Source organism: Prinia subflava, chromosome 5 (genome assembly GCF_021018805.1).
Source record: "Prinia subflava isolate CZ2003 ecotype Zambia chromosome 5, Cam_Psub_1.2, whole genome shotgun sequence".
In the NCBI taxonomy this organism is placed as follows: domain Eukaryota; kingdom Metazoa; phylum Chordata; class Aves; order Passeriformes; family Cisticolidae; genus Prinia; species Prinia subflava.
Genome location: NC_086251.1, coordinates 36,669,056 through 36,695,438, shown reverse-complemented (window position 1 = coordinate 36,695,438; position 26,383 = coordinate 36,669,056). Strand labels below are relative to the sequence as shown.

At 35.5% G+C, this 26,383-nt stretch overlaps 1 protein-coding gene across 4 annotated transcripts in view; it reads left to right on the top strand.

Annotated features, from left to right (window-relative positions):
- HEATR5A (HEAT repeat containing 5A) overlaps positions 1-26,383 on the top strand; it is a 66,326-nt gene that overhangs the window by 11,406 nt on the left and 28,537 nt on the right. For 3 of the 4 annotated variants that reach the window (XM_063398877.1, XM_063398875.1, XM_063398878.1), the window contains exons 4-19: positions 400-611; positions 3,331-3,439; positions 3,950-4,099; positions 4,360-4,531; positions 6,505-6,665; positions 9,152-9,407; positions 10,504-10,659; positions 11,360-11,610; positions 14,000-14,111; positions 14,966-15,118; positions 16,378-16,477; positions 17,151-17,260; positions 21,465-21,628; positions 21,746-21,921; positions 23,280-23,385; positions 25,747-25,937. In XM_063398877.1, the coding sequence (XP_063254947.1) occupies positions 400-611; positions 3,331-3,439; positions 3,950-4,099; positions 4,360-4,531; positions 6,505-6,665; positions 9,152-9,407; positions 10,504-10,659; positions 11,360-11,610; positions 14,000-14,111; positions 14,966-15,118; positions 16,378-16,477; positions 17,151-17,260; positions 21,465-21,628; positions 21,746-21,921; positions 23,280-23,385; positions 25,747-25,937 (2,579 nt within the window). Of the gene's footprint in view, positions 1-399; positions 612-3,330; positions 3,440-3,949; positions 4,100-4,359; positions 4,532-6,504; positions 6,666-9,151; positions 9,408-10,503; positions 10,660-11,359; positions 11,611-13,999; positions 14,112-14,965; positions 15,119-16,377; positions 16,478-17,150; positions 17,261-21,464; positions 21,629-21,745; positions 21,922-23,279; positions 23,386-25,746; positions 25,938-26,383 lie in introns of those variants that run through there. The other variant, XM_063398879.1, reaches the window with a different exon arrangement.

The window sequence follows — 26,383 nt, the reverse complement described above, 5'->3', positions numbered from 1 at the left end:
CTTGCTATATATATATGAATTCTTTTATTTTAAAGCAGGCATAAAATAGAAAGAAAAGGCAGCTTTGTTTGAGAAAGATTTAAGTATAGACATGCCACAGGGAAAATACACTTGAAATGTAGCTAGCAATACTTGTGCTCTGAATTACTAGCAATACCTGCAATTACTAGCAATAATTGTGCTCTGAAAAAAGTGTTGAGTTTTCTAAGAGAAATAAAATAGTCACATGCATGAAATGTCTTTTCTTTAAGTATAAAAATGCAATAAAATGTTCATTTGTAGTTCAGAATGTCATTATCAGAATAGTAATAATGAAAATGAAAGATAATTTACATTAATTATCTGTAACTAACTTTTGAATTTAACTGAACTTTAACTGGTTACTGAATTTATTTCCAGGCTGAAATAAGGGAAAATCAGAAGAAACTGGTTGAACAATTGACTTCTTTATTAAACAATTCACCGGGACCTCCTACCAGACGGCTTCTTGCCAAGAATTTAGCTGTACTTTATAGCACTGGAGACACTTTTTCTGTTTACCAAACAATTGACAAATGCAATGAACTCATTCGGAGTAAAGATGACTCACCAAGTTATCTGCCTACAAAACTGTAAGTGTGTTTTTACCCTCAAGCTTCAAATCCAGTAGTAACGAGACAGGTTTAAGTGGTGAGATGCATCTGAGTTCACTGCCACTAAATACATAATACAACAAAGATTGTGCTGGTAGTCCGTGTTGTGTATGCGCATCAGGAACCAAAAGGGTAGAAGACTGGGTGGTCTCCAGCCAGACAATTGAAAATCAGGCCAGGGAGAATACTAGCAATGGATAACAGAGTTATGAGAGGGCAGGTGCTTCAAAAACCCTTGTTTTTGAAAGGTAATAATAGTGCTGAGAAGAGCAGTAATACAGACAGGTGTAACTCCAGGTTCATTACCTTTCTTAATTCAGCTGGGAAATGGATATAGTTAAAAACATCTGAAGTGTTTGTAACTAAATACCGAAAGCCTAACCAACAGAGCAGAGAAACATGAACTGTTACTTCAGAATGTGAAGCCAAATCTTTATGAGCAGAAATGTTATGAATAACCTTTGTTCCTGAAATTATGCACATCTCTCACTATAGCGAAGCAAATTAACAATGAAGGTAGTAAAGATGAGATAGTAAAACGTCCTTGTGCATTAATGATACAGTATTGAAAGCAGAGCAGGATCTCTCTTCCTTCATCACTTCACATGCTAAGCCTGTTTCTGACAACTCAAATAAAGATTGCTGAAAATAGATTTTGCAAGGAGTCAGTTGTATTTTCTAATACCATTTTTTTTAGTTTCCTTCTTGTTCCAGATGACCTCTTGTGCAGTCTTTTGAGTTAAGAATAAGTTAGCTATAGAGGGTCTTAGTCTTGCAAAGTAAATTACTGCTATACTGCATTCTTAACAATGATATGTGTGTCAACATTAGGGTTGAGTTGTAGTGTGGGACAGAGCTCTGCAGGTCTTCTCACTTCTGCTGTAAGACAGAAAGATAAGATAGATAACCAAAGCAAGAATGCAGAGTAGCAGCTGAGAGAGAGAGAGAGAGAGGTGGCAGTGTACAGAATATTCCTGGCTATGTAAGTATTGGTAAGGAGAGGAAGAAAGAGATGGAGAAAAAGGTAATTGTAAAATATGATTTTCTTAAATAAATTTTAGGTAAAGGGATTTCTGGTAGAACTGACATGGCGACAACAGGCTACAGAAAATAATTGGAGCTACAGAACTGTGTGTTGAGTAAAATCTTTCATGCTAGGCTGCAAATATATGAAATACTTGGTCTTGAGTGTAGAAAATCTGCTTTATTTTGTTTTGTTTTGATCTTGATTAAAGTGTTGTCTTTGCCATCTGTCCATTTTTAGCATGCATGCCCATGTTGTCTCGTAGCAACACTTCACCGTCAGTGTTCACAGTATGTTGATACACCTGGGAACTCCTGTAAATACAGATTCCAGTGAATTGGTCTCTTGTAGATTATTATTTTTCTTCTTTCTTATAGGTGGAAGATGAAAATGTTTTAGGCAAGCATTTTAAACACCATCTTAGTTAGGTGCTCATCTGCTACTAAAACTCAGCATGATGGGAATGCTCCACCAAATCAGATAAACAGGTCATGCAGCATGAATGCAGTATGTTACTTTATTAAGGAGAGTACTTGTGACCATCAGATGCTCAGTTTAGAAGGGAAATTGGAAAATTGTAATTTTATGCCAAGGTACACCATGAGCAAAATTTAAATCCAAACTGTTGGAGTGTACTGAACTGGATAAAAGCAATAACAAAAACCGTGTTTTTAATGAAAGTAATATTGTAGTATGATAAGAGATAAAGGATACTAGGTTTGTTTTTCTTACTGTGCATTTAGGGAATCGTTGTAAATATTAAATGTATGTTTTTAATTAAGAATATATTCAGTATGAGAATTTATAATTACATGTGGAACTTGAATTCAGTTGGGGAATAAGCAAAATGTTTTGTTGAAGGGGATGCTGAGCAATTCTGCATATTTAAGTAGGTCTGGGAAAGAGCTGAAAACTGATTAAATATATCATTCTTTTTCTCCTTGCATTCAGGAAATTAATTAGTTTGGTTACAGATCTGTCAATACAAAACCAAAGTTTTTTCATTAATTAATTATTCAAAGGAAATGCTCTTTCATTAGGCACCTCTTTCTTTATTTCCTTTTTTTTTTTTTTCTCAATATAAACATTTTTTGCCTTTGCTGAAGGAAAGGCCAGTGAGCACACAGAGTCCAGTTGTCAGGTATTTCACCTAAATGTTAAGCTCGGAATCTGTCTGCAGTGAAAAGGACATGGGTTTATAGTTTCATTTCCTTCAAGGTATTTCCTTATTATGTATTGTGATACATGAATGACAGAATTGTAATTACTAGACCATTTGCAGTCTACTGTCAAGCATCAAGTTGTAAACAAACCTGTCCCTGATTCCTTCTGGCAGCATCTGCTACAGCATTACGCAGTGCGTGCTTAGTAAGAAATTAATGTTAAGGTTGAAAGGTGGATATGGAAATTGTATCCCTCTTGTAAAATGTACTGGAAGATTGTATTACCTGAAATCTTGTGTTATCCGAGTGACTTTAGCTACCCTTGTGTCTGCATTTCTTCCAGAGGGTATGTGTCACATACAGACCATTTTTTTTTCCCTTTTGATGATCCACTTACATTTTTGGGACATCCTGTTTAGTTATTTTGCTGTTTGCACATTGATTACTTCAGTCATCTTTCATCTCTTACTGCATCCATTTTCACGCGTCTTTGGATTTGCTTTTGTTTTAGTGCTGCGGTGGTATGCTTGGGCTATTTATACAAAAAATTGGGAAGAATTTTGGGAAACAGTTTTACTGACACCGTTGGGAATGTGCTTAAAGCAATGAAGAATGCAGAGGTATTGGAACAGCATGTTTAAAAAATGACTGGAAAAATAAAAGGATTTTTACTGTTGGTAGCTGGACCAATGAATAAGAGAAAATGCATGATATCAGAACACAAAAAAAGTTGTGAAAAGTCAGATAAAAATCAGTGTCTAAATTCTGAAGTACTAGAGTTAATGCATTGTGACTATAAAAGGATGGATCAGAGCTTTTCTTTATCTGATTTCATGACAGTACTTGATGATTTAGAAAATTTAATTGCATTATTAATGAGAACATTTTTTCTGTTGCTCATACTTTGTTTTGGGTTTTATAATTGTAATTACTTCTTTTCAATAGAACATAGAATTACTTTTTTCATTTGCTTATAGAGTTTTGGGCCGAGTTATCTGCTTAAACTTATTTCAGTATAAATAGATCTCTAAAACACCCAGCCATTTTTTACCAATTTCAGTAGTTGGCGTTTTGTATTTCCAAAGAACTTAGGTTACAAAACTTCAACATTTCTCTTTTTCATTTTTCAGTCTCAAGGTCGCTATGAAATCATGCTTAGTTTGCAAAATATATTAAATGGTTTAGGAGCTGCTGCTATCCCCTGTCATCGAGATATTTACAAAGCTGCCCGATCGTGTTTGACAGATCGATCCATGGCTGTCCGCTGTGCTGCTGCAAAGGTAAACTGCTCCAATAGCTGTTTTAAGTAGCTCCCTAAAACATAAAATTCTGTTTTAGTGATTAATGAACACAGAAGTAAAAACATTGTTTACTTATATGTGTTTCCTTGAAATTAACTTGGTAGAAAAAATTCAAGTAATTTTGGTATGAGGCAAGGTGCTAATTTTGTTAGGGAGAACTCAGTGTATTATGTAGAAAACTAAAATTTTTACTGAGTGCTTTTCCATGTCAAAACACTTATTTCTTTTTTTTTGTCCAGTGTCTTCTTGAACTTCAGAATGAAGCAGTATTTATGTGGAGTACAGAATTGGATAGTGTTGTTACCTTATGTTTTAAGTCCTTTGAAGGTTCCAATTACGATGTACGATTAGCAGTTTCAAAACTTTTAGGCACAATATTGGCTAGAGCTCTAACATCTAAACAGAAAACAGGTAAAGTATGTACTTTCTTTGCTGATTCCTAATCTGTAAAATCTGTCAGATGGTAAGAAACTCTCAAGTTCTGTTGAAGTACGATGTAAAATCACTTAGTAAACTTCCTCTGACTGTTCATATCTGTGGTTTGGTCTTTTTTCTAACTTTTTTTCTTGTGAAGTGCTCTGTTTTTGGTTCTATCTATCTATCCTTATAAAATAATTAACAATGGGAAGTAGTTAGTAAAACTTTTTCTCCACTATGAGTTGTTGTATGGAGAGAAATTAGTAACTTCAGGAATTTAAAAGGTTAATTTAAAAGGTTAATTTAAGCCGTTTAGAAATAACAAAGATTTGAGGCAGTCTCTCTGTCAAACTAAAAAGTTAAGGATACCTTCAAGCTGTTTTTCTGCAGTAATCAAAACATCTGGATTGTCAGTGGAAAGGAGTATAATTGTGATCAGAAGCAGAAATTAGCAGGCAGTTTTGTTCACACAACAGCCATGTAGCAGTTTTTTCTGACACAGACTTGAGTTAGCTGAAGTTACCTGGAACAAAATTATCATCTCCAATACTTTCTGTGATTCAGACTGAGTGGTTTTAGTTTTAGAAGCCCCAAGTTAAATACCTAACTTTAATCTAAGCAAAATATAACATCATGCAAGATAAATGTGTTTCAGACTGATTGTGCTGCTTTTAATGGCAACAGAGAAGACCTTCAGTGCAACAACCAGCAAATGCCAAATTTCATGCCTTTGAGCCCAACGTTCTGTCTTTCAAAATACGTGAGGCTGTGTATTTGCATTGTAGAATCTAAAGTCTTGGTTTACAAAGTATTTCCCCTGGGAATCTTTGGAGAGAATTACTGTGTTACAGAAAAAAAAAATCAGTGCTTATCTTTTCTTAATAAAATAAAAAAATGATATTCTGACCTCTTTATAGACTCATTAGTTTCCTTTAATCTATGTAAGCAATGTACTTGTTATTTCTAAGGCTCTAAGACAAGGTTATATAAGAAGCTTATAAATTATTTGGCTGGCTATTTCAAGGAGTTTTGTCCTTATTTTAGTTATTTTTAGTTAAAAAGAAGTGTAAGTGGGACAGAAGCTAGATGGGGACTAGAAGGGGCTGTAGGAGAGGTGGAGGGAGCAGTACATGAAGAAACTTGTAGTCCTGAAATTTGTGCATTGGGTCTGATAACCAGCTGATATTGAGGGGGTTTTGTTTAATTTTTTTTCTGGGCATCTTTATGTCAAATCCTCTCATTCCTTTTCTCATTTGAATCCTTGAGAGACAATAAAAAATGCAGTGAAAATTTTAGATCATTTTACACAGAGTGTTGTCATCATGCTAAGTTTACACATACATGTCCCAGCATGTATTTTAAATCAACTTTCTATCAAGAAATAAAGCATTGGAATAGGAATTGGGAATGGATAATTTTCTAAACAATTGCAAGCATATTTTTTTTTGTCACTCTTCTAGAGACCTATCTTAATGCTAAGGTGACTTGATATTTTTTCCTAAGAGAACCTGTAGCTGTGCCATTACCTGGCTAAGTGTAGCAGAAAGGGATCTGCCCTGTCTGAGGTTTGGAACAGAGGTTGTCTCTTCTGGTAAGCTGGAATATGTAAGAACCAGGGATGTCATGAAACTATGGTGGTAGTAGACCTTATAGACCTTTTTGCAGAGGGAGCATAGATAGTAAATACTGAGAGGGTGTAAATATAAGTATGCGTAAGTAATGGCTTGAACTACTTAAAGGTAGTTTAAGCAGAAAATCTTGAGAAATAGTGTGCTTTGATGGAGCACTGAGAGCTAAAATGGCCTAGTTTCCATCATGAAATTATGCTCAAACAGTATTTGGATTTGATTGTGCTGCTGAGTTTGTGCAAATTATTTTTACTAAAATTAAGAGAATTGAAACTCTCCTTCTAAAATGTAGCAAGATTTTTGAGCTATGTTCTTCTAAAGGTGTGCATCTGTTCTTAGCGTCCACCAAGCATAACCTCCGGAGAGTCTCTTTGGAAGATGTGATGGAGCTATTGGGAACTGGATTTCTTCGTGGAAGTTGTGGATTTCTACGAGCCAGTGGTGATATGTTGAAAGGGACCAGTTCAGTCAGCAGAGATGTTAGAGTTGGAGTCACCCAGGTTTGGATTACATCAGTTATGATTTTCTGAGATTGCTAAACATTTGTATAATTGCTTTGCTCTGTATATATCTCTTCTTTCATCCTTTTTTTGTATTTTTAATGAAATTTATATATTTGAAAATAGAGATTTATGTCTTGAGTCACATTAGAAAGAAAAGAAAGATTTCTGATATTGTTTTTTGTTTACCCGAGAGTTTGACATTTTAAAAATTAAATATGAACTACTTGTGAAAGCTTCACATGATATGAATTTCAAATGAGTGATATAAATACATTCCTCATTTTTTGAATTTAAACCTTAGTTCCTTACATTTGAAATTTAAAAGGACAAGTTACAAGACATGTTTGAACTTGAAATAGTTTCCTTCTATATAGGGAATTCCAAGTCTCGTTCTGAAAGGGTGGTTCTGCTTTGAGTAAGTGCATGAAAAGTAAGGAAAACAGAATGTAGTGGAAAAAACCCAGCATCTATTTTGCTGTGTTCCAGGGTGCTCAAAGCATAGACTCTTGTAAACTGAACAGGACTGAAGCCAGGCCATGTAGTGCCTGCTGGTAAAAACAGTCTAAATTTTTCAGATAATCTCAGATTGGCTTCATCCTGTAAATATTACCTTAAATGTAAACATGTTGAATTGTAGATATTCAAATGTGAAACCTGTGAATCAAGACTAAAGGTCATGATGAACATTTATGTATCAAACAGCTGCGATTATTTTAGTATGTTACAGTCCCACAGCTAAATGATAACCACCTTTGCCAGTAAGGCAGTTTGTCAGTACATTACAACTTGTGTGCAAAAGAGCTTTAAATTAGCTTGAATTACTGATACAAGCTGCCAGATTTTGCAGTGAAACAGCTAGAAGGTGCTACAAATTGTCTTCTGTGCTCAGGTCGTGCTGAGTGGAAGCATTAACTTTTGACAGAGAGAACAGGAAAACTAGGGAATCATAATACCTTGACAGCTATTTGCCTAGAGAATGCATGCCAGAGATTTCTAGGGTGTTCCACATACATGGTAGTTTTATTAGTTTTCCAGGAATGTATCAGATATCTCGGTTCAATGTTTTGACTGTTAGTACTGATTATTGGAAGTTGTCTCCTTTTTCATGCACATCTATGTTGACACAGTAGTACCTGTGCTAGATGGTACACTCACACTGTACCAGAACAGTTTAAATTGTGCCATGTTTCTGCAAAAAAAGCTTGAAAAATTGTGAATTGATCAGTGGTTGTGAACAGAAAACACTTGCAGTTATAAAAAGTATTACTTAGTGAATTGCAGGTTATTATGAATTTAAAAATAAGAAAGGCTCTGAAGATGACTTCGTATTTATGGAAGATTTTATATTGTTCAAGCCAGGTTCAAGACAGAGTTTAAAATGAAGCCATGGCAGTATTACTCTTCACAAGTCTTTTTCCCATTAAATTCCTCAGGTTTCAAATTTGTAAAACCAGGGTAATGTATTGATGCATTATGAAGCCTAAGTAGTATTTGTCAAGAACAATAAGCTGCTAACAGGATCTAATAGTATAATTATTTTGTCTGCAATAGTTCCCTTTCTTGAACATGATTTTGTTGTTAGACACAAGACACAGTATGTTTGAGGCAAATACAGAAATTGATTGATAGAAGCGGTAGTTGTGAACTTTCTTATGAGGACCCTCGTGTGTTCATTTGCATATTCTCATTTTTTGTATTCCGTTTTCTTGATCTATTCATTAAAGGAGTCCAACATATGCACATAGAAGGCAATTGTGGGGGAGCTTATTATGTGGCGAAGTAAATGGTCTTGTGGTGATTAGATTTGTAAAGTGATTCTGCATTCTTTCTCTTTGTGGTGACAAACATAGTCTTTTTATGGTACCTCCATTGCAAGGCAAACTATGAAAATTCATTGGGTTGAAGAACAGTGCTTGGGGACTGCAAATATTCCCTGATTCAAACCCTTTAATAACCAAATTTTCTCTGGGTTATGGGTTATAGTTTTGTAACATAGTAGTTCTTAAAATGCGTTCATACATTAAATTTGGATTTCATGTGCAGAATGTTAAATAGCTGGAAGCTGTTGTTCGGTAAGACCAAACACAATGTTTTACATAACAAGTGCCTGTGCAGGGTAAACTGCCATTTCTCACACTCTGGAATGAGATGACACAGGCAAGCAGCTTGAAATAACTTACAGTCAAAGCAGGCTGCAATATTACTAGTACAGAATCACAGAATATGCAAAGTTGAAAGGGATCCTTAACAGGATTGATAGTAATTTAAATTATTTCTAAAAATTAATATATAGATATAAAGAATTGCCGACACCTAGAAGTGAGAACGTGTGTGGTTTATGGATGCATAAATGTATAAATATTTCAGTTTAGTGTTCTAGTTGTGGCAATGTGATGATTTAAAAAAATAAGTATGTAGGATAACTAGCAGTGAATTTCCAGATATTTTGCTCTAATATATGTTCCTTTTCAAATCTCTTTCAGGCATATGTGGTATTTGTCTCTACGTTAGGAGCGCAATGGCTTGAAAGGAACTTCTCTGCCTTCCTGGCCCATGTTCTGGATCTCGTGTCTCAGTCTCACCCCAAGGCTGTTCAGAGTGCGACGGAGGCGATCGGCTGTCGCCGCTGCGTTTCCTTCATCCTTCGAGCTACAGTAGGAGGCCTGCTCGGGGAAAAGGCTCAGATTGCAGCTGCCAAGGAGATTTGTCAGGCCATCTGGAAACTGAAGAAAGTTGTAGGTATGGGTCTAACAAGATTATCCCTTCAGGCCTCTGTTTTTCCTTTTTTAAGTGATTGTCCAACTACCTAATCCAGAGCCTGCAGAAACAGAATATGTAGTGCTGACTTATTACCATGATAATGTACAGGGCTTTTGATGGGCTGCTTTGTTTTTAGCTTGGGCTGGTTACTTGCTTCTGTGTGTCTGTGGTTTTGTATGTATGTACCCACACAAGTATATACAGATTTTTTAACACTCCATGCCTGGCAAATGTAATTTTAGCCATTAACAAATGAAATAATTGCAGTAATAGCATACAGACAGTATTGTAAAGTAAGTTAGGTTGGCAGATAATGCTTGTCTAGTCAGATCCTGCCTTCCTGTTCAGAGCAGTTGACACTACTGAAGGTTCAAAAAAAAGGCATTTGTTTCTAAATGACAAATGAGCATTTCTCCTAGAGAAAACAGATCTCTTGCATGATAAGGTCTTGTATACTGCTTCCAGAAAAAGCCACTGATCTTCCACCATTGTCCTTCTGGAGAAGAAAGAGAATCCTGGACATAACCTGTTGTCCTCTGGTGTACAGCTGCGTGTTGTATCTGATTTAAATATCTAAATGTTTTGTTTCTGAACAGGCATAATGATTTGTGTCTCCAAAGATAAACGTTCAAAAAGTCATATTATTGCCTCCCTCTTCATTCCATGTCTCTGCCTTCTCACATGCTCTTGCATGATTTCATTCTTCCCTTTCTATTTTCCTACGATGCAGTAAAATCTGGCAAGTTGTATCAAAGTATGTCTTCTTCAAGTTACTTCTGTTGGGGCAGATGATAGCACTTTCCTTGCTAGCTAGTGTTCCCCATCATGTAAAGATAAGCAATTTGGCATTTTCCATTTATCCACACTCTTGCCCTCACATATCTTACTACACCATCCTTTCGGTAAAAGAAATGTACTTGCCTCCATGAAGATAAAATGAAAGCACTAATAAGAATGGCAATATTAAAGCTCATTTAATAATATAAACAACTTCTCTTGGCAGAAGCCTTTCTCCCATCTGTTTATTTGATTTTGGTAATGATTTCATGGTGATTTTCTTGTATTGTGTAATTAGACACTGCAATGAGTGACGGTAACTCGGAGACAAAAATTAATGCAACAGATGTAACAGCGAGTCAGCATGTGCTTGTGTGTGCACTTCAGGAACTTGGAAGTCTCATTCATGGCTTAGGAACTACAGCAGCACCATTACTGCAAGACTCCAGTACAGGTACAAGTCCTGAATTATTTTGTGAACCAGAGTACAAATTAAATTTTTTATTTGTTTGTTCACTGTAGTCTTCTTTGATTTCTTATGGCTACTCTTCTGGTGCTCAGTCTCCTAACCAGAATCCTCTATAGTTCTTGTATTATTTTCTGTTTTCTTCCAATAAGAAGAAAAAAAAGGGGTGAGGAGGGACAGTTGACCCTATGTGCTGTAGGAAAAATTCAGACGTTACCAAAAGTCTTCTGTATCTTTCCTAACCTGTACAAATATGTTAATTAAAAAAAATCTTTATCAAATTTTATTCAATTAAGGGTTGTATTTAAAGTCCAACACTTCATAATGTTTATAATAAAACAGTTAGATTGAGCTGGGTACCTTTATTGTTCTCATTTAGCTGCATCCATGGCATGGATTTCCGCTTCCTCATGGAAGCTTACAGATATTTTCTGTGCGTGTTGGAAGATAACTGTGCAATATATTAGGTTTCCTTCATAGTGTTACTTTTCATCCAGGATAAATTTTTCTAAAAAAACCTTAGTTATTTAAATTTGTTACAATTACTTAAAAATAAAAAGCAATAATACTTTTTCAAGAGAAGTATAGAAGTTGGGTCGTGTTATGTTTCCCAGTCCCATATATACATTTTTGCTTGTTTGACAATCTGCTTGCCTCTTTAAGTGTGTGTATGCATTTTATTTTTCAGGCATCCTGGAAGCAGTAATTTCTGTCACTCTGCATCCCAGTGTTTCAGTGAGACTGACAGCAGCTTGGTGCTTGCGCTGTATTGCAGTAGCACTGCCCTCCTACGTGTCCCTGCTCTTGGATCGCTGCACTGAACGTCTCAGTGCATTGAAGTCCTGCCCAGAAGCAGTAACTGGCTGTAGTTTTGCTGTTGCTGCTTTGCTTGGTGCAGTGAAACATTGTCCCTTAGGAATTCCACATGGAAAAGGGAAGGTATGGTCTGAATACTTTGCATATAGGCTGTTCTTACTTTTTTTTTGCAGTGCTGTTTCCATGTTTTCTTTGTGACAGTGATACTGATGAGATATTTTGGTTCCTCAAAAGGGGACTTTGAAGCACACCATGACCCAAAAATGCATGTGTTTCTCTCACAGGTATCAGGAGCAGAAATTCCTGTTTCTTGGGTATGACTCTCAAGTGTACAGGTTAATCAGTCTTTCAGCAATAACTGCAATTAAATATTATTTTGAAAATCTTTGGTCAAGTCCAACTGATGCTCACTTTTATTTTGTTTTGAAGAATATAACAGAAATCAGCTTCTTGCATTAACTCAGTCTAAGATGCCAATCTCCTCAATAGTGCAGCCAGAAGATGCTGTGATCTGAACTTTTAAGGATATGCAGCTGTAGAAATAAAGCCAGGGGAAGGAACTGTTTCCATCTTAATAGGAACTTTATCCGCTGAGTTACTCATGTTTGGAAAACTATGGAGGATCACACATGTCAGCAGTACATGCTAATTTTTTGCACAATGTAGAAACTTATGTTCTTTCTTCTGAAAATAACTGTTTCAGTTACAGTATAAAAACTGTTTCAGTGTACATTAGGAACATTCTGGACATTCAGAGTCCTGACTGATGAACTTTTCCTTGTGATTGCTGAAAGATCATGTGGAGAGAACAAAATGAATGTAGTTTTCCTGTTTATATAGATAAAAAATGCCATTCAAATACTGTGCAGAGCTGAAGTTTCTGTTTAATAGAGAAACGTAATTCTTAACAAAGATTTCTTTTAGAGGAATATAATAGGATAAAATAGGGCTAGGGAGGAGGTATGGGAGGGCACAAAAAAATATGGGAGGAACACTGTATTCTGTAATAAGCTGGCAGGGGGAAGAACAGAACAGTTGACAAAAGCTCTTTTCTGCTCTCTCCTAGGAACACTGCCAGATTCCAGACTAGCTCCTCTTCTGAGGAGTGGATAGAGACCAGTGTTAAATAGAGCAGTTTTGAGAAGGAAGTATCAAAAATAGACAATAGTGATCTGCAGAGAAGCTGTTTTATATTAATGGATTAATATAAATTAATGCTCTTTGAGAGGGCGGTTAGAGTTGCAGGTGGAACCTAAAGAAAATAAAATAATTAGTGAGTTTATATATATTTAATATTCAGTCCTATTGCTTATAATTCAGTTTAACAAAAATCCTTCAAATATAAGGCATTCCTTCTAGTACACAGAGAAAAATTGTCATAAATCATTGAATTACATTCTTTCTAGCATGTATGCTTTATGGGCAGTTTAAGTATACTAAGTTTTTAGTGATTTTTAGCAGTATAGTTTTAAAAAAGATACTGTTTTATTTTAGAATCAAATGTATTAACTCTATCAGGAATCTATACAAATATGTTTCTCCTTTTACAAACACCTGGTAGCACTATGGAATTGGGGAAACTAATACTTTCCAGATTAGAAAAAACTTCAAATGAAGTTTTGGAAGTGTAAAAATCTCAAATATTCATGAAACAAACTTTCATGTGCAACCTTTCATGACATTTTTAAGTGTGAAAAAATTATATAAGGATGTTTTCTGTACTGAAGTTTTTTAGTGATACTTTTGATAATGACACTTCTTACGTGGAATACTGACTTATGAGGAGTTTGTTTTGGAGACTGGACATAATGCAAGTCGTAAGATATTTTTTTAGCATCTGTGAAACATGATTGAAGCAAACTACATGCAGAGTACTTAGAGCATTTGTAGCCATACTGTGGTAATTGTGCATGGACACGAGGGTGTTCCTCCATGTAAGTTGTAGGTACCTTTTGGCAACAGTGGAGTCACCTTGCATTTAGCACATAGCAGGCACATGCAATTACTCTGGAGCAGCTAAAACAGGATTAATTCTAACTATACTATTTTAATTTATTTGTCAGTCATGCCATTTGTTGATTTGAAAAATGGTCAGGAAAAATGATAGACTTTATTCTGAAACAAGGATAAAAAGATAATGAGTTCTTCTGAGCTGTAATTCATGGATGTCATGGATACATTGTGACATAAACAGTATATCAGAACATTTCTATCCTTTCAATGCATGTTCTTGTGGAAATTATAAGTTATCATTTCACTGCAACTAAAAGAGAGGATACAAAGCAGCAAAGTAACTTGCCTAGTGCTCCAGAGAACTGCCGAAGCCATCCCAGACGAGTACTGAAGTCAGAAATTGCAACTTCACGAGCCTCAGTTTATTGCCATAGCATAAGAGGAAGATATTTTTGCTCTGGGAGCAAGAGAATAGGATTAGGTATTACACCAAATTGTATTGTGAAAAAGTTGGTCGTTACCAAGATGTGATGCTCTGTTTTTCTCTTTTACTTTGAAGGTAATCATGACAGTAGCAGAGGATTTGTTGTGTTCTGCTTCTCAGAACAGTCGCATTTCACTGCAGCGAATGCAGGCTGGATGGCTCTTGATAGCTGCTCTCATGGCATTAGGTAGTAGCTTTCTACAATTTTTCCTAATCTACATTATGGTGTTCAATGTTCTGTCTCTGATTTTTAGTTTGAGGTTTTGTCTAATTTACTGCTGCAAAATAATTTTTTAAACCCCAAATGCTGGAATATTTAGAAAAACTTTCTGAGATAAAAATGTTATTTCAAATTTGCTATTAGTTCATTGGGAGCAATGTCTGAAAAATAGTGGTTGGAGTGGGACTGCTATTAATTAAATGTTGATAATAAATTTCTAAGTGAAACTAACCAAATGTCCTAGTGGTCATGAAGAATTTCAAAATATTTGTCACAGCAAAAAATGAGTTCATCATTTGTATTTCCCTCTTGTTACGCATTTGAAATCTTACAGAACTTTCTAAGATGTATTAATGGTCAGATTATTGACTGTGATCAGTAAATTACTAATGAAGAACGTATTTTATTGGCTTTGGTCATATTTTTAATGTTTTCAGGTATTACTCCTGCCCAACAGCTCCATTTTTTTTTCTTATGTTATTATACTTAATTAACCTAAAACAAATGTTTGTTTTTCTGAACATCACTATTGATCCTTACATCTCTTTTATGCTGGTGATCCACAGAGTCCGTACTTTGTAAAACAGATTGTAGTTGGTGTGGTAACATACTAGTAAATGTGTCAATGAGTATTAATTATATATGAAAATGAATACCGAAACAGTAAATATTTGAGAAATTACATATGAGAAGGCTGGGAAAGTAGCATATGGTTTTGCTCATTTCTGTAAAGATTTTGTGAACACAATAAAAAAAAAGAAGGAAAGAAAATTTAGTTTTATTAATCATTGCTTTGGCCTGACAACTGCCGACATTTACAGGTCCTGCAGTTGTCCAGCATCATCTGCCACGAATGCTGTTGCTGTGGAAGTGCATCTTTCCATCATCTCCTAAAGACCTAGAGACAGAGAAGACACGAGGAGATGCATTTACCTGGCAAGTAACACTGGAAGGTCGTGCTGGTGCCCTCTGTGGTAAGCAGGATTTACTGTCTTTCTCTGCATATTTATAATCAGGATCTTAGTTCATTTTCCTTCTAAAAGAACAAGGACACTTAATATTGATTTCTTTTTCATTAGGTGGTAAAGGCTATATTCACTACCCAATATACATGCTTGTATATCAATATTTACATATAAATATGTTTCATTTTTATAGAAAAAACCCTAAAACAAATAACAAACCAACAAAACAAAAAACTAACAACAACAAAAAAAGAGACTTTTTCCTCTCCTCCTTCTAATCAGTTGATTTTCAAGCAATAAATGGTAATCAGGGAGGGAGGTTTCTTCTCTTGTTTAGCAAACAAATCACAATAATGACTGAAGATCCAAAGCAGGATATGTTGTGTTGTTTATGCAGTCTATTATATTTGGAAAATAGTGGTTCTGTTTCCTACCAGGTAACTTACTATAAGCAAAATAGAATTGGTGAGTCATTCAAACATGTTTGTGAAAGTGGAAGGACTTGGTTAAAAATTACAAAAAGATAGTTGCAATTCTCAGCCAGAAAAGAGCTTTGAATGTGGCTGCTCCCTGGTAGGTTGCAGTTTTTTATCATGAAATACTGTGAATTTGGGTTTCTGAGAAATTGCCCCGGAGATCTTCAAATACTTAACATGTTTCAGTCTTGTATTCTAGAGTACTAAAGGGTACTTTGCTTTCCAGAAATGTGAACCCTGGTATAGTAAGCACCCCTCTCTCACTATTAAGATACATCACAAAGTGTGGAATTCAATAGTATTTTCATTTTAGAAGTACTTAAACAATTAACTTTTAAGTATTTTTTTCTTTAGAAAATAGTTATTTAATACAGTAGATTCTCTAGGTGCTTTTGGAAATTAAATTCAAGTTTAGTTTTCTCTAAATTATATACATATTAATTGGTTTCTTGAGTCTAGTAATGAAACTAAATTTTAATGGAAAACTAGTAAAGTAAGCAGTAAGTCACTTGATCATCCTCCTATATTCTTTTTATGGAATCGTCATGAAATTGAGTTACATACCATCACTTAGTTCAATAACAAAATGCAAAAAATAATGGCATTTATGTATGCAGTTAAAAATCAAGATATGAATGTCCAAGCTGAGACACTAAAAGCAGTGCATCTGACTTTTTACATTTCTACTTTTATACATTATTAGTGATGTAGTAATGCAATTACTTTCCTGATGTGATTTTTTTCTTCAACATATCTCACACTAAGTAAATTGAAATCCAATTCCTTTTCTAGCTATTAAAAGCTTTGTTTCCCACTGTGCTGGTCTTCTTACGGATGAAGTTGTTCAGAGGCTTCTTCCTCCTCTCCCAAGTGCTGTTGATTTACTGACACAGTAAGTGTGTGTATAAAATTGTTATTTGAAATACTAGACTAATCTGTATTTGCTTAGTGCACTTTCTAAAGAACTTTGTTTCCAAGGGACAAAAATCAGACACTGTGTTTGCAGATTCCAGTGTCATGAAAAATCTAAGGAAGGCTTTATTGCAAGTTTTTTAAAGTTAGTTTTTACATACTGCTTTTTTAATTAAGCATACACATTTGCATTTTTATCCCGTTATTTTTTATTAAATAAGAAACAAAGTTCAAGAATATGCTTGGAAAAACATCTTTTAGACATGGATATTTTTAATTTCATATCCAAGCTGGAAAGGGTTGTATTAAACTTTTGCCTTTTGAATACAGAACAATTTAATGCATTTGGGTTCTAAGCTCTAACTTAGAGAAATATATGCATGAAAATTTCTTGTCATAAATATAGGTACAATCAAAGGAAATAGAAAGCTTGTTTATTTCTCTAGTATTAAATGAAAATAACACGTGGAAATGGACAACAGACATTGTATCAGGACATGTGAAATAAATTGGTTTCCTTTTACTGTTAATTATGCAAATCAAAATGTACTTCTAATATGTATGGATTTTAAAAGCATTCAGTAGTGTGGTACAAATGAAACGGGCTGTTACATTAAAGTCCCTACTGTCTCTGACATGCTTTTTATTTTAAGGCTTTCTTCAATATACAAATCATATGGAAATTCCTTAAAAACACCATCAACGGTTTACAGACAGAAACTTTATGAATTACTAGCAGTATTGCCCCCAAAGGCGTATGAAGGTATGTATTTCCTTACAAGGAGAAATCCATTAAAAATACTATGGGCTTATGGTTAATTATTTGTCCAACACATATTCAGCCAGCAAAAATTAGTCCCACCTTTTCTAAAAAAACAAATTTTATTTCTGCTATAAGTTTGATGAATTGTAGCAAAATCACTGTTTTGAAAAGCTAGTGTTCATGATCTTTTTTCTCTTCTAATACCAGTACAGACCTCTGTTAGAAATAGACACTTTGGCTCTATTTTTGGTCGAAATTTGAAGTTAGATAGTGTTTCAATTTCAAACTAGTTGAAAAATTTATTTTCTTTGATGCCTGTTTTATTTTTCCGTTAAATCCTAATTCCCAAAGGTGTAACTTCAGCTTTAACTAATTGCATATAGACCACTGAAAGAATTCAAATTAGTTAATTTAACTAAGCATATATTACAGATACATTAATTTGCTCCTGTGCAGATTGTGGATAAAAGGTTTGTATTTAAAGAATAATTTCAACAAAATGTGGGCATTGACTTACTTTTTATAGGAGAACATAACAAAAAGAATCTATGTCTCTGATCTATTAACTATGCACTGTAGTTGGATGGGTGTAACTTTCAGCTAAAATATTTAATATAAATATACCTTTATTGCCTTTAAATTGTTTGCTGTACAGTAGTTTATGGACAGCAGGAAGGAACTCTAGTGTTTTGCCAGCTCTAAGGAGAAGTACAGGGTATTCTTCAGGACAGAGACAATATGAAGCAACCATGCTCTGAATTAGTTGTGTCTTCTGTATCTTGGAGGGAATCCTTATTCAAATAATCTGCTCCATCTAGTGGTAACTGCTGAGAGAATTGGGACAAATCCCTGACCTGTGCCTTGAGCTGTTGTCACATTAGAAGTCTGTATATAATGAAGCATAGTGAATAATACTCATTTGTGACTGAAAATGACACCTACACCCCTGAGAGCAAGTTATTCCTTTTGTTCTTGTATTACAGGAGTGACATGTTACAGAATACAAACATTTGGGTATGGCTGGGATTCCAGCTTCTTGGTGTGTTTGGGGTTTTTGCTTAAGTTCTACTTCATTGAAAAGACACAGTGTTTTACAGTGTGATCTTGTACCTCTTGTGAGAGAGCAGCCTAGCTGAGGATGCTGCATTCTAGTCCAATAAATAAAGAAAAAGCTTGAAAAGTTTGTCATAAATAAGTGAGCACTTGGCTGAAATCTTGAAAATAGCCTTAGAATCAAAACCAGTGTAGTCTCAGAGGTGTCCACTCACATAATACAGCAGTAGGAGAGTGTGGAAGGAATGGCAAGGCATACATTGCCAGAACTTAGTTTTATATATCTTAACCTATAGGTATGCATCATCTAAAAATGCAGTGAGAAGTTGATATGGTAAAACTCAAACTAATACCATTCTTTCCATATTATTTCCAGTATGATAGCTTCATGCAGAAACTATTTTTTTGCAAATACTGTGGATTTTAAAAATATTTGTTTTATTTTGTTTGGGGAAACAATATTACCATGGAACTCAGGATGTTTTTTTCAATGTCTAAATTTAGTCATTATAAATAGGAACAATATTGGAAATACTCTTGTGTTGCTCAGTAGGGCTCATTTTACATGGCTCAGAGTGACACACTGATTGAGAAGCTTTCACCAGTTCATGGTTTAATTTTTAATTTATTTTGTATTTGTTTTCTTCAGCCCAGGTAGTTAGCCAGATGATAGAAATCTGTAAGTGGTTTCTTTTTGAGAAAACTGATTATGGAAACATTTACCAGGAGTTATAACTCAAGCTTTTAGTATGTGTAAATAATGTGCAAAACTTGTTTTCTTTAGTACAAGAGTAGTAAAGAAACCAGGACAAAGAGGAACAAAACAAAATAGCCAGGAAAATAAACAGTTGAAAACTGACTATTCATATACCCAAAGCTTCTTTCAGTGCATGCCTTTTAGATTTCTGAGGCCTGAGATACTATGATGTATTTAGGCTTTGCTTAGTCCTTTCCTGCTTACTTTCTTCCTCTTTGATGTTTCTTTTACTGCTTTCTGTCATATCTGCTCAAAGAGCAGAATTTTATCAAGTTTTACCATGAGTGTGCATGAATCATAATTGATTCTTTGCATTATTTCAGCAGTGACAGATATGAGAAGAACATAGTAGGTAAACTTGAACATCAGTGAAATACTTTTAACATGTTTTAGTTGCTGTCTTCCGTTGTGTATGAATGGATAAGACTTGTAATTTATCTGATACAAAGTATTAACTTGTTAAGCTGAGGAAAGCTGGTGCTGAGATAATAAATCATATTTGTGATCATTTTCATGTGTGATTAGCTTTGGATTATGATGTGCTCATGTTTTCAAGCCTAAACATTTATAAATGTATATTATAAAAAGTTTTATGTTGTCCAAATTGAAAATTTCACAAAAATAATTTCAGTAGCTTGAATTCTGTTAGATTTGTTGATGTTTTCTGTTGTCTGAAATGAATATGTTTTGTCAGACAACTCATTAGGGTTCTTTTCTTCAGTTTTTTATGCTTATGTTCTACTGTTTAAACCATAAAATTGAATACAGGCATTCACTTGTTTCTTAATAGGATGAGATGAATAGCTAGAATGCTGAAACAGCATTCTGGCTTAAAATTTTGAATTGCTTTACATTGGGGTAATACTGTCTGAAGTGCTGAGAGGATTGCTAACTGTCTGGGACTAAAATAAACCTTTATTTGGTTAAAAAAATGCTAGGTATCTCCATGAAATTTTATTTCATAAGTTGGTATTTTTCATAGGAAGGAAATTTTTGTCATGATGAGTAATAATGAAAGAACAGTTTCTAGTTGTTAACTGTCATAGTTTTTTGAAAGGCTCAATTTCTATTCCTTTCACATATTATCTGTGCACCTTGCAATATATTTGATAGTGCAAACATTTTGCATTTAGATTTGAGTAAAGTATTTTGGGAAAATTACCTATTTACTTAATTAGTCAGGGAGGCAGGCAGAACAGATGCCTGCAGGGGAGACAGGCTGATAGGGCCAGGAGTTTGATGGGCAGGGGAGAGAATGTCAATACTTCTCAGAATCGACTTCTCAGAATCGATTCTGTTTCCAGGAAGGGTTAAGTAGCTGGTTGCAGCTGCAAGCTCTAACTATGCTAATATCTCTACTTGGGCTCATGAGGTGCTGAAAACTTTGTTGTCTCACTTTTTGAAACTTCCACATGTTGAAAAATTATAAACAACTTCAGTTGCTTTAGTGCAAACATGTAATTGTGTGATCAGCTAATAACAAAACTGAATGTAAGGAATTGGATATGTGGTGTTAAGTGCCCATCTCTCCCCTCTCCCCACTTCTTAGTGCTGATAATTCCAAGTTCAGGAGGGCTTGACTTTCCATCTTAATGCTCTGGAGGTAAATTCTTATGTAATATTTGTATAAAGACTGAATACTTTCTTCAAGATCAGTTCTGCAGTGTTTTCCAACACAATTGGAAACCAGTCCTTTCTCATCATGTGATTCAGCACTGGAAATGTTCTCTCACTACAAAGACTATTTTAATGACTTAGATAGTCTGACTCAAAATGCCCAGTGTTGTTGTTTTTGTATTATGTACAACCTTGTCAGAAATATTATGTGGAAAAATAGGTGGAAGTTTTAACTACCAGTGAAATTTATCGTAATGTAACCTACAATAAACTCCTCCTGTTTTGGTTTTTGCGTGCAAACTCCTAAAATAGGGGACTGCATTCATCAGCTTTTGCTTATTTATCAAACCTATGGATGTTGTAAATTACTTCTGCTTGCCAAGTTCAAGTATTCCTTTGTGATTATGTAATACATTCCACAGCATTAGTTTTCAGGAAATAGAAGAAAATATGACTGTGTTCATAACTGCCATTTCCCCTCTACTTTATGAGTAAATATAAGTAATTTACTGCTGTATCAGTTGTATGGCAGTATGCCTTATGTAAAGAAAAAAGTTTCTGTTTTTCAGCTTTTAGTTGGCTGTGGGTGCTTAACTTGCTTATGTCACTGCTCTATGGTTTCCCCTCTAACAAAGAGTCTTCTCTAATTAACTATTTGAAGACTAAAGAGAAATGTTACATGGATGCTGCTGTTTCAGTATAAATATATTTCTCCCAAAGTTGCTTGTGGCAAATAACTAACCAGTAGTTTTGAATATTTTTTTCTTTAATTTAAAGGAGACTTCAGTGCTGTTCTAAAAGAGTTAGTGACTGACTTGACTGTCGCAGACAGCCAGATTGATGCCTCTGCATTCTTGCTTCCATCCCTTTGTCATGAGAATGATCTCCTTTTACTGGGTCCCTTGCTGCAGGAGACTGACCACCGATTTATTGAAGAGCAGGTACTTTTTGTTCTATTATAAAGGTATTCTTGTATTTTCGTGCAGTTGTAGTTATTTAGGTCAGTGCTCATTTAGACTTGGTCAAAAATATGGCTATCACTTTTTTCCATCTTACAGCTCCTTTTAGGTAGCAGCATAGCTGGTGGCAGCCTGGAGTATGACCCTTACTCAATTTATGAAAAATTTGCAAAAGGGGATTCAGTACCTAAACCACTACCTCCTGCATTATCTGTTATCCGTGCAGCAACTCGACTTTTTGGAGTTATATTTTCCCACATAACAGAATCTCACAGGTAAAGTAGTAACTCTAACTCCTGGGGAATTCAGGAGATGTTGTAAGATGGTCACAGTGTTTGATGTGGGATGCAGAAGAGATCAGTTGTGAGAAAGTAAGGAATTGTGTAAGTGGAGTCTGTAAACCATCTGAATGGCATAATTCAGACCACCAAATTATTGAACTTTTCTCTTTAAAGTTACTGGCAACAAAAGGCACATCCAGCCAGAGGTTACTGTCATAGCAAATCTATGGACCCAGAAAAATAATGTTTTGTTGTGATAGACCCATCAAAATTTTGAGAAGCCATTTTGAGACATACCACATGTTTTTGTGGTGCTTAATACACAATACATTCTTTATAAAAAGTGGATGGGGAGAAACGAGTGCGTGTCTCAACACAGTTCTGTCAAGATACAGGAATGCTTGAAAGAGATTAAGAACTTCTCTTGGGTTTTTGTCTATGTATTTTCTCATTGCATGCATGGCATTTTGATTTGTTTCACATTTATAAGCACACTGATTCCTAAATTCCTGAAGGTTTTTCATGTAGTTGCTTCTTCTGTGTGCTTCTGTGTGGTAATATTTTTGAATGCAGCTTTAGAGCAGATGAGTTATTTTAAAATTAAATAGCTTATATTTTCAAAGCCTGCTATAGTTAGACCTCAATTGTTAGATCATGATCATTGTAGCTGATAATGGTTTTATAGTTTCCTGTGTGGGATGAATGTTTAGTCTTGAGAGTCCTGAGTCTTAATGTCTTCACAAATTTGAATGCTTGGGGTTTAGTGTAGGTTCCAGGCAGCTGTTTTTGTATGAGAATACCTGCCAACAATTGCCAAATGATTTATTTGTTCTTCTGACCTGTGTTTACTTCTTTATTCTGTCTTCATTGACTGCTTTTATTGTGGATTTTTTTCTTTGGTTTTTATTTGCCCCATCTGACACCAGCTTATTAGTTGATTTTCTTCACTTGTTTCTCAAGATCGAAATTAATTGATGCAGATAAATGCATTGTCATTTTCCTTTGCCTCCTCCTTTCTCAATTGTAAGTCAAAATGCATTATTCCCATACACAGCTCTTTTTCATAATGTCTGTTCAATGGTACTTAGATATAAGTGATTATCTGTGAATACATATAAGGAAACAAATGTAAAAAATTCATGTTCGTATATGGAAGTTCATATTTTAATATGGAATACACAAATTTTTTTGTAGTAGACAGGGATGGCAGTTAAAGAAAATGCTCAAGAGTTAATTTTTTCCACCCCTGATTTTATATATAGATCTTGTTATGGGTTTTAAAATGAAATTTAAAAGCTTGATTTGTTTACTTAATTTTCAATTATGTGGTTTCTTTTCTGGTTTTGTTTAAGGCTTCAGGTCTTAGAACAGTTGTTGAATTCCATAAAGCAAACAAAAGGATCTCGACAACAAATAGTGCAACTACATGTTGTGTCAGCTGTTTCTACTTCCTTAAAGGTAAAACTGCTTTCTCTCTCTCCTTTGCTTCCTCTCCTTTGTTTCTCTCTCTCTCTGTTACTAAGCCATAGCATCTCTTGGTTCAAATAGATCAATTGCTGTGTTTTAATCCAAGTCACACAGCCACTGACTCACTCTCTCCTTTGAACTGCTTTACATTGGGGTAATACTGTCTGAAGTGCTGAGGATTGCTAACTGTCTGGGACTAAAATAAACCTTTATTGGTTAAAAAATGCTAGGTATCTCCATGAAATTTTATTTCATAAGTTGGTATTTTTCATAGGAAGGAGAAAGGGGGAAAGAATTGCAAGAATAAAAGTGAGAAAATCCCTGGGTTGAGATAAAGGCAGTTTAGTCGGGAAAGCAAAAGCCATGCTCACAAGCAAATCTAAGCAAGGAATTAATTTCGTACTTCCCATCAGCAGGGAGGTGTTCAGCTGCTTCCAGGAAAGCAGGGCTCCATCATTCCTAGCAGTCACTTGGGAAGACAAAAACCATCGCTCCAAACATTCCCTTGCCTGCTCCTGGCTTTATATGCTGGGCATGATCGCATGTTAAGGAAGAGCTGCTGTCCAAGCATCCTCTCTGTTCAAGGGGTTGCACAGAGCTGGGACAGGAGCCCCTTTGCAGCGGGCAGCCCCTGTGAACAGACAGGTGTCCCCTTTGTCTCTTCATTGTCACATACACTCACTCTCTGGTGTGCTTCCTCCTTCTTGACTCTGCATTTCCCATAGCAGAGTGTCAGGCATCAGATTTATAAAACCAAGTTAATAGTTATACAGCAGCAGTTCAGCTCAAGCTGGGTGCCTCCAGAGAAGTACTCAGAATAAAAATCCCTAGGCAATTATACCCTTATGATTTATCCACCTACCCTTCATATGCTCTATGTGCCTTGCACGTGTCTCTGGGTCCAGCGGTGATTTGCAGTAAGCAGTCTTCTAATATGTTATTAGGTTTTTTCCCTCTGTCCTGTGCAGGTATGTGGCCCTTGAGGAATTGCAGCTTCTGCTGTCCTGATCTTCTGGTTTTCATTTCTGATGCATCTGCTTACTGGCAGAGCATGGAAGAATAAGAAAGCCCTAGACTTAGGACAACCATTACCTAGCAACAATTAAAACTTCAGTGTGTTATAGTGTTCTTGTACTAAAGACAAAACACAGCTTTGTACCAGCTACTAGGAAAATTACTCAGAAAATGTACTCCATTCCAGATGAAAGCACCTCTAGATATAAGTTCAGAGCTATGGGCCCAAGGCTTCATTTAAACCAGCTACTCATGCTCAGCCAGTAAGGCACTGAGTATTTTACCTCTATGTAACTCATTCTACTTCAAACTTATGCTAAACAATTATCTCTTGCCAGCCATGTGGTGTGGAATCTCCCTCTGGTCCTTTGGGGTTTTCTGTCCCAGCTGTGTTTCCTCCCAATTCCTTGTGCACTCCCACTCCACTCAGTGGTGGGATGCCACAAGAAGCAGAAAAGGCTGTAGCTCTGTGTAAGCACCCTTCAGCAATAGCAAAACATCTCAGTATTGTCAGCCCTGTGTTCAGCAGAAATCCAAAACATGCCACCATGCTAGCTACTGTGAAGAAAATTAACTCTACCCCAATCCAAACCAGCACAGTAAACAGAAATCTTTGTTTGGATTAACAATGGTGGTGATCAGTCCTATTTTGTATGGTAATATATTGGTTTGTGATGTCATAGCTTTCTCAGATGCAAAGGAATCACTGTTTAATTTTTCGCCTTTTTAAATATTAATTACAGGGAAACCTGCTCTAGTACACTCTAGTGTACTAGCATCCATACTAGTGTCATTCAAATAAGAGATATGGAAAGAATTCTGTTTGTATAATTTCTGTCTTTTGTCACTATCTTTTATATTTCTTACTGTATAAATGAAAAAGTAACAATTGGTAAAATAAAGTTATCACATAATTATCTGCTACTTGTTTGTTTTCCGTGATGCTTTATTTGTATTATCATGTGCAGTTTTCCATTCTTCTCTTCTTAGGCAAATGATTTGAACTGAGATTTTTTTTGTGTTTTTCTGTTCTCACTTTTTTTCCTTCTTGATATTATTTCCTGAATTTTATGCTAATATGGTGGTTTATCTGGTTCTACTGCAATCTATCCAGCATTTCCCAAAATCATAAGATGGATACTATAATGTTGTGCTGTGATGTACAGTTATGTAGTGTCAGACACCTAACTCTCATAACAGCAAATTGAAAGAGAGGGATTCCTCAGACAAAGGGCAATAAAATCAAAATCCTTCTGCAGGTCTCGTATTTTTTGCATGACTGACAGAAAAGCACACCCTGATTGCTAACTGCTTAATATATTTAATGTCTATTTTTAGCACTTGGCTAATTGCAAGGGAAGTTTAGGTTCAGAAGAAGTTAGAAGATCTGCCCTGATGTTGGTGATGGGTGCCTTGGAAAGCAATAATCCCCTTCTCAGGTGTGCTGCTGCAGAGTGTTTGGCCAGGCTGGCACAGGTGGTTTCTGACAGTGCCTTCACTGCTGGATTAGCGCAAGTCAGTTTTGACAAGTAAGTTCACAGTAAGCATGAAAAGATACTGCTGGAGTTTATAAAAATGTTTGAGAAATCTACCGAACACCTATTACAGCAATTTCTAAAAGCTGGTTTCCTTCATGAATTTGATGTCGCTTCAAAAATTAACAGGAAAAAACCCTGCCTGGATTCTGCATGTATTTCTTAGTGTAAGACTAAGTAAGCATGTAGACTTTCAAATGAATTAAATTGGCTGCTGTTTTAGTGATGCCTTGGAAGGCTGACCTGAAACAGAGACTGGGCACAGCTAGAGAATAAAGTAGGTATTTATTGAAAGGCCTCCATGATCCACCTTAGGCAGGACAGGAACATGACCAAGGCTGCACCCAGGTTAGACTAAGAAAGGTCTCAAAAAGTGGTTGACTGGTCACAAGATTTTACATTTTTATAAGTTTTGGTCCATTTGCATGTTGGGGTTTAAT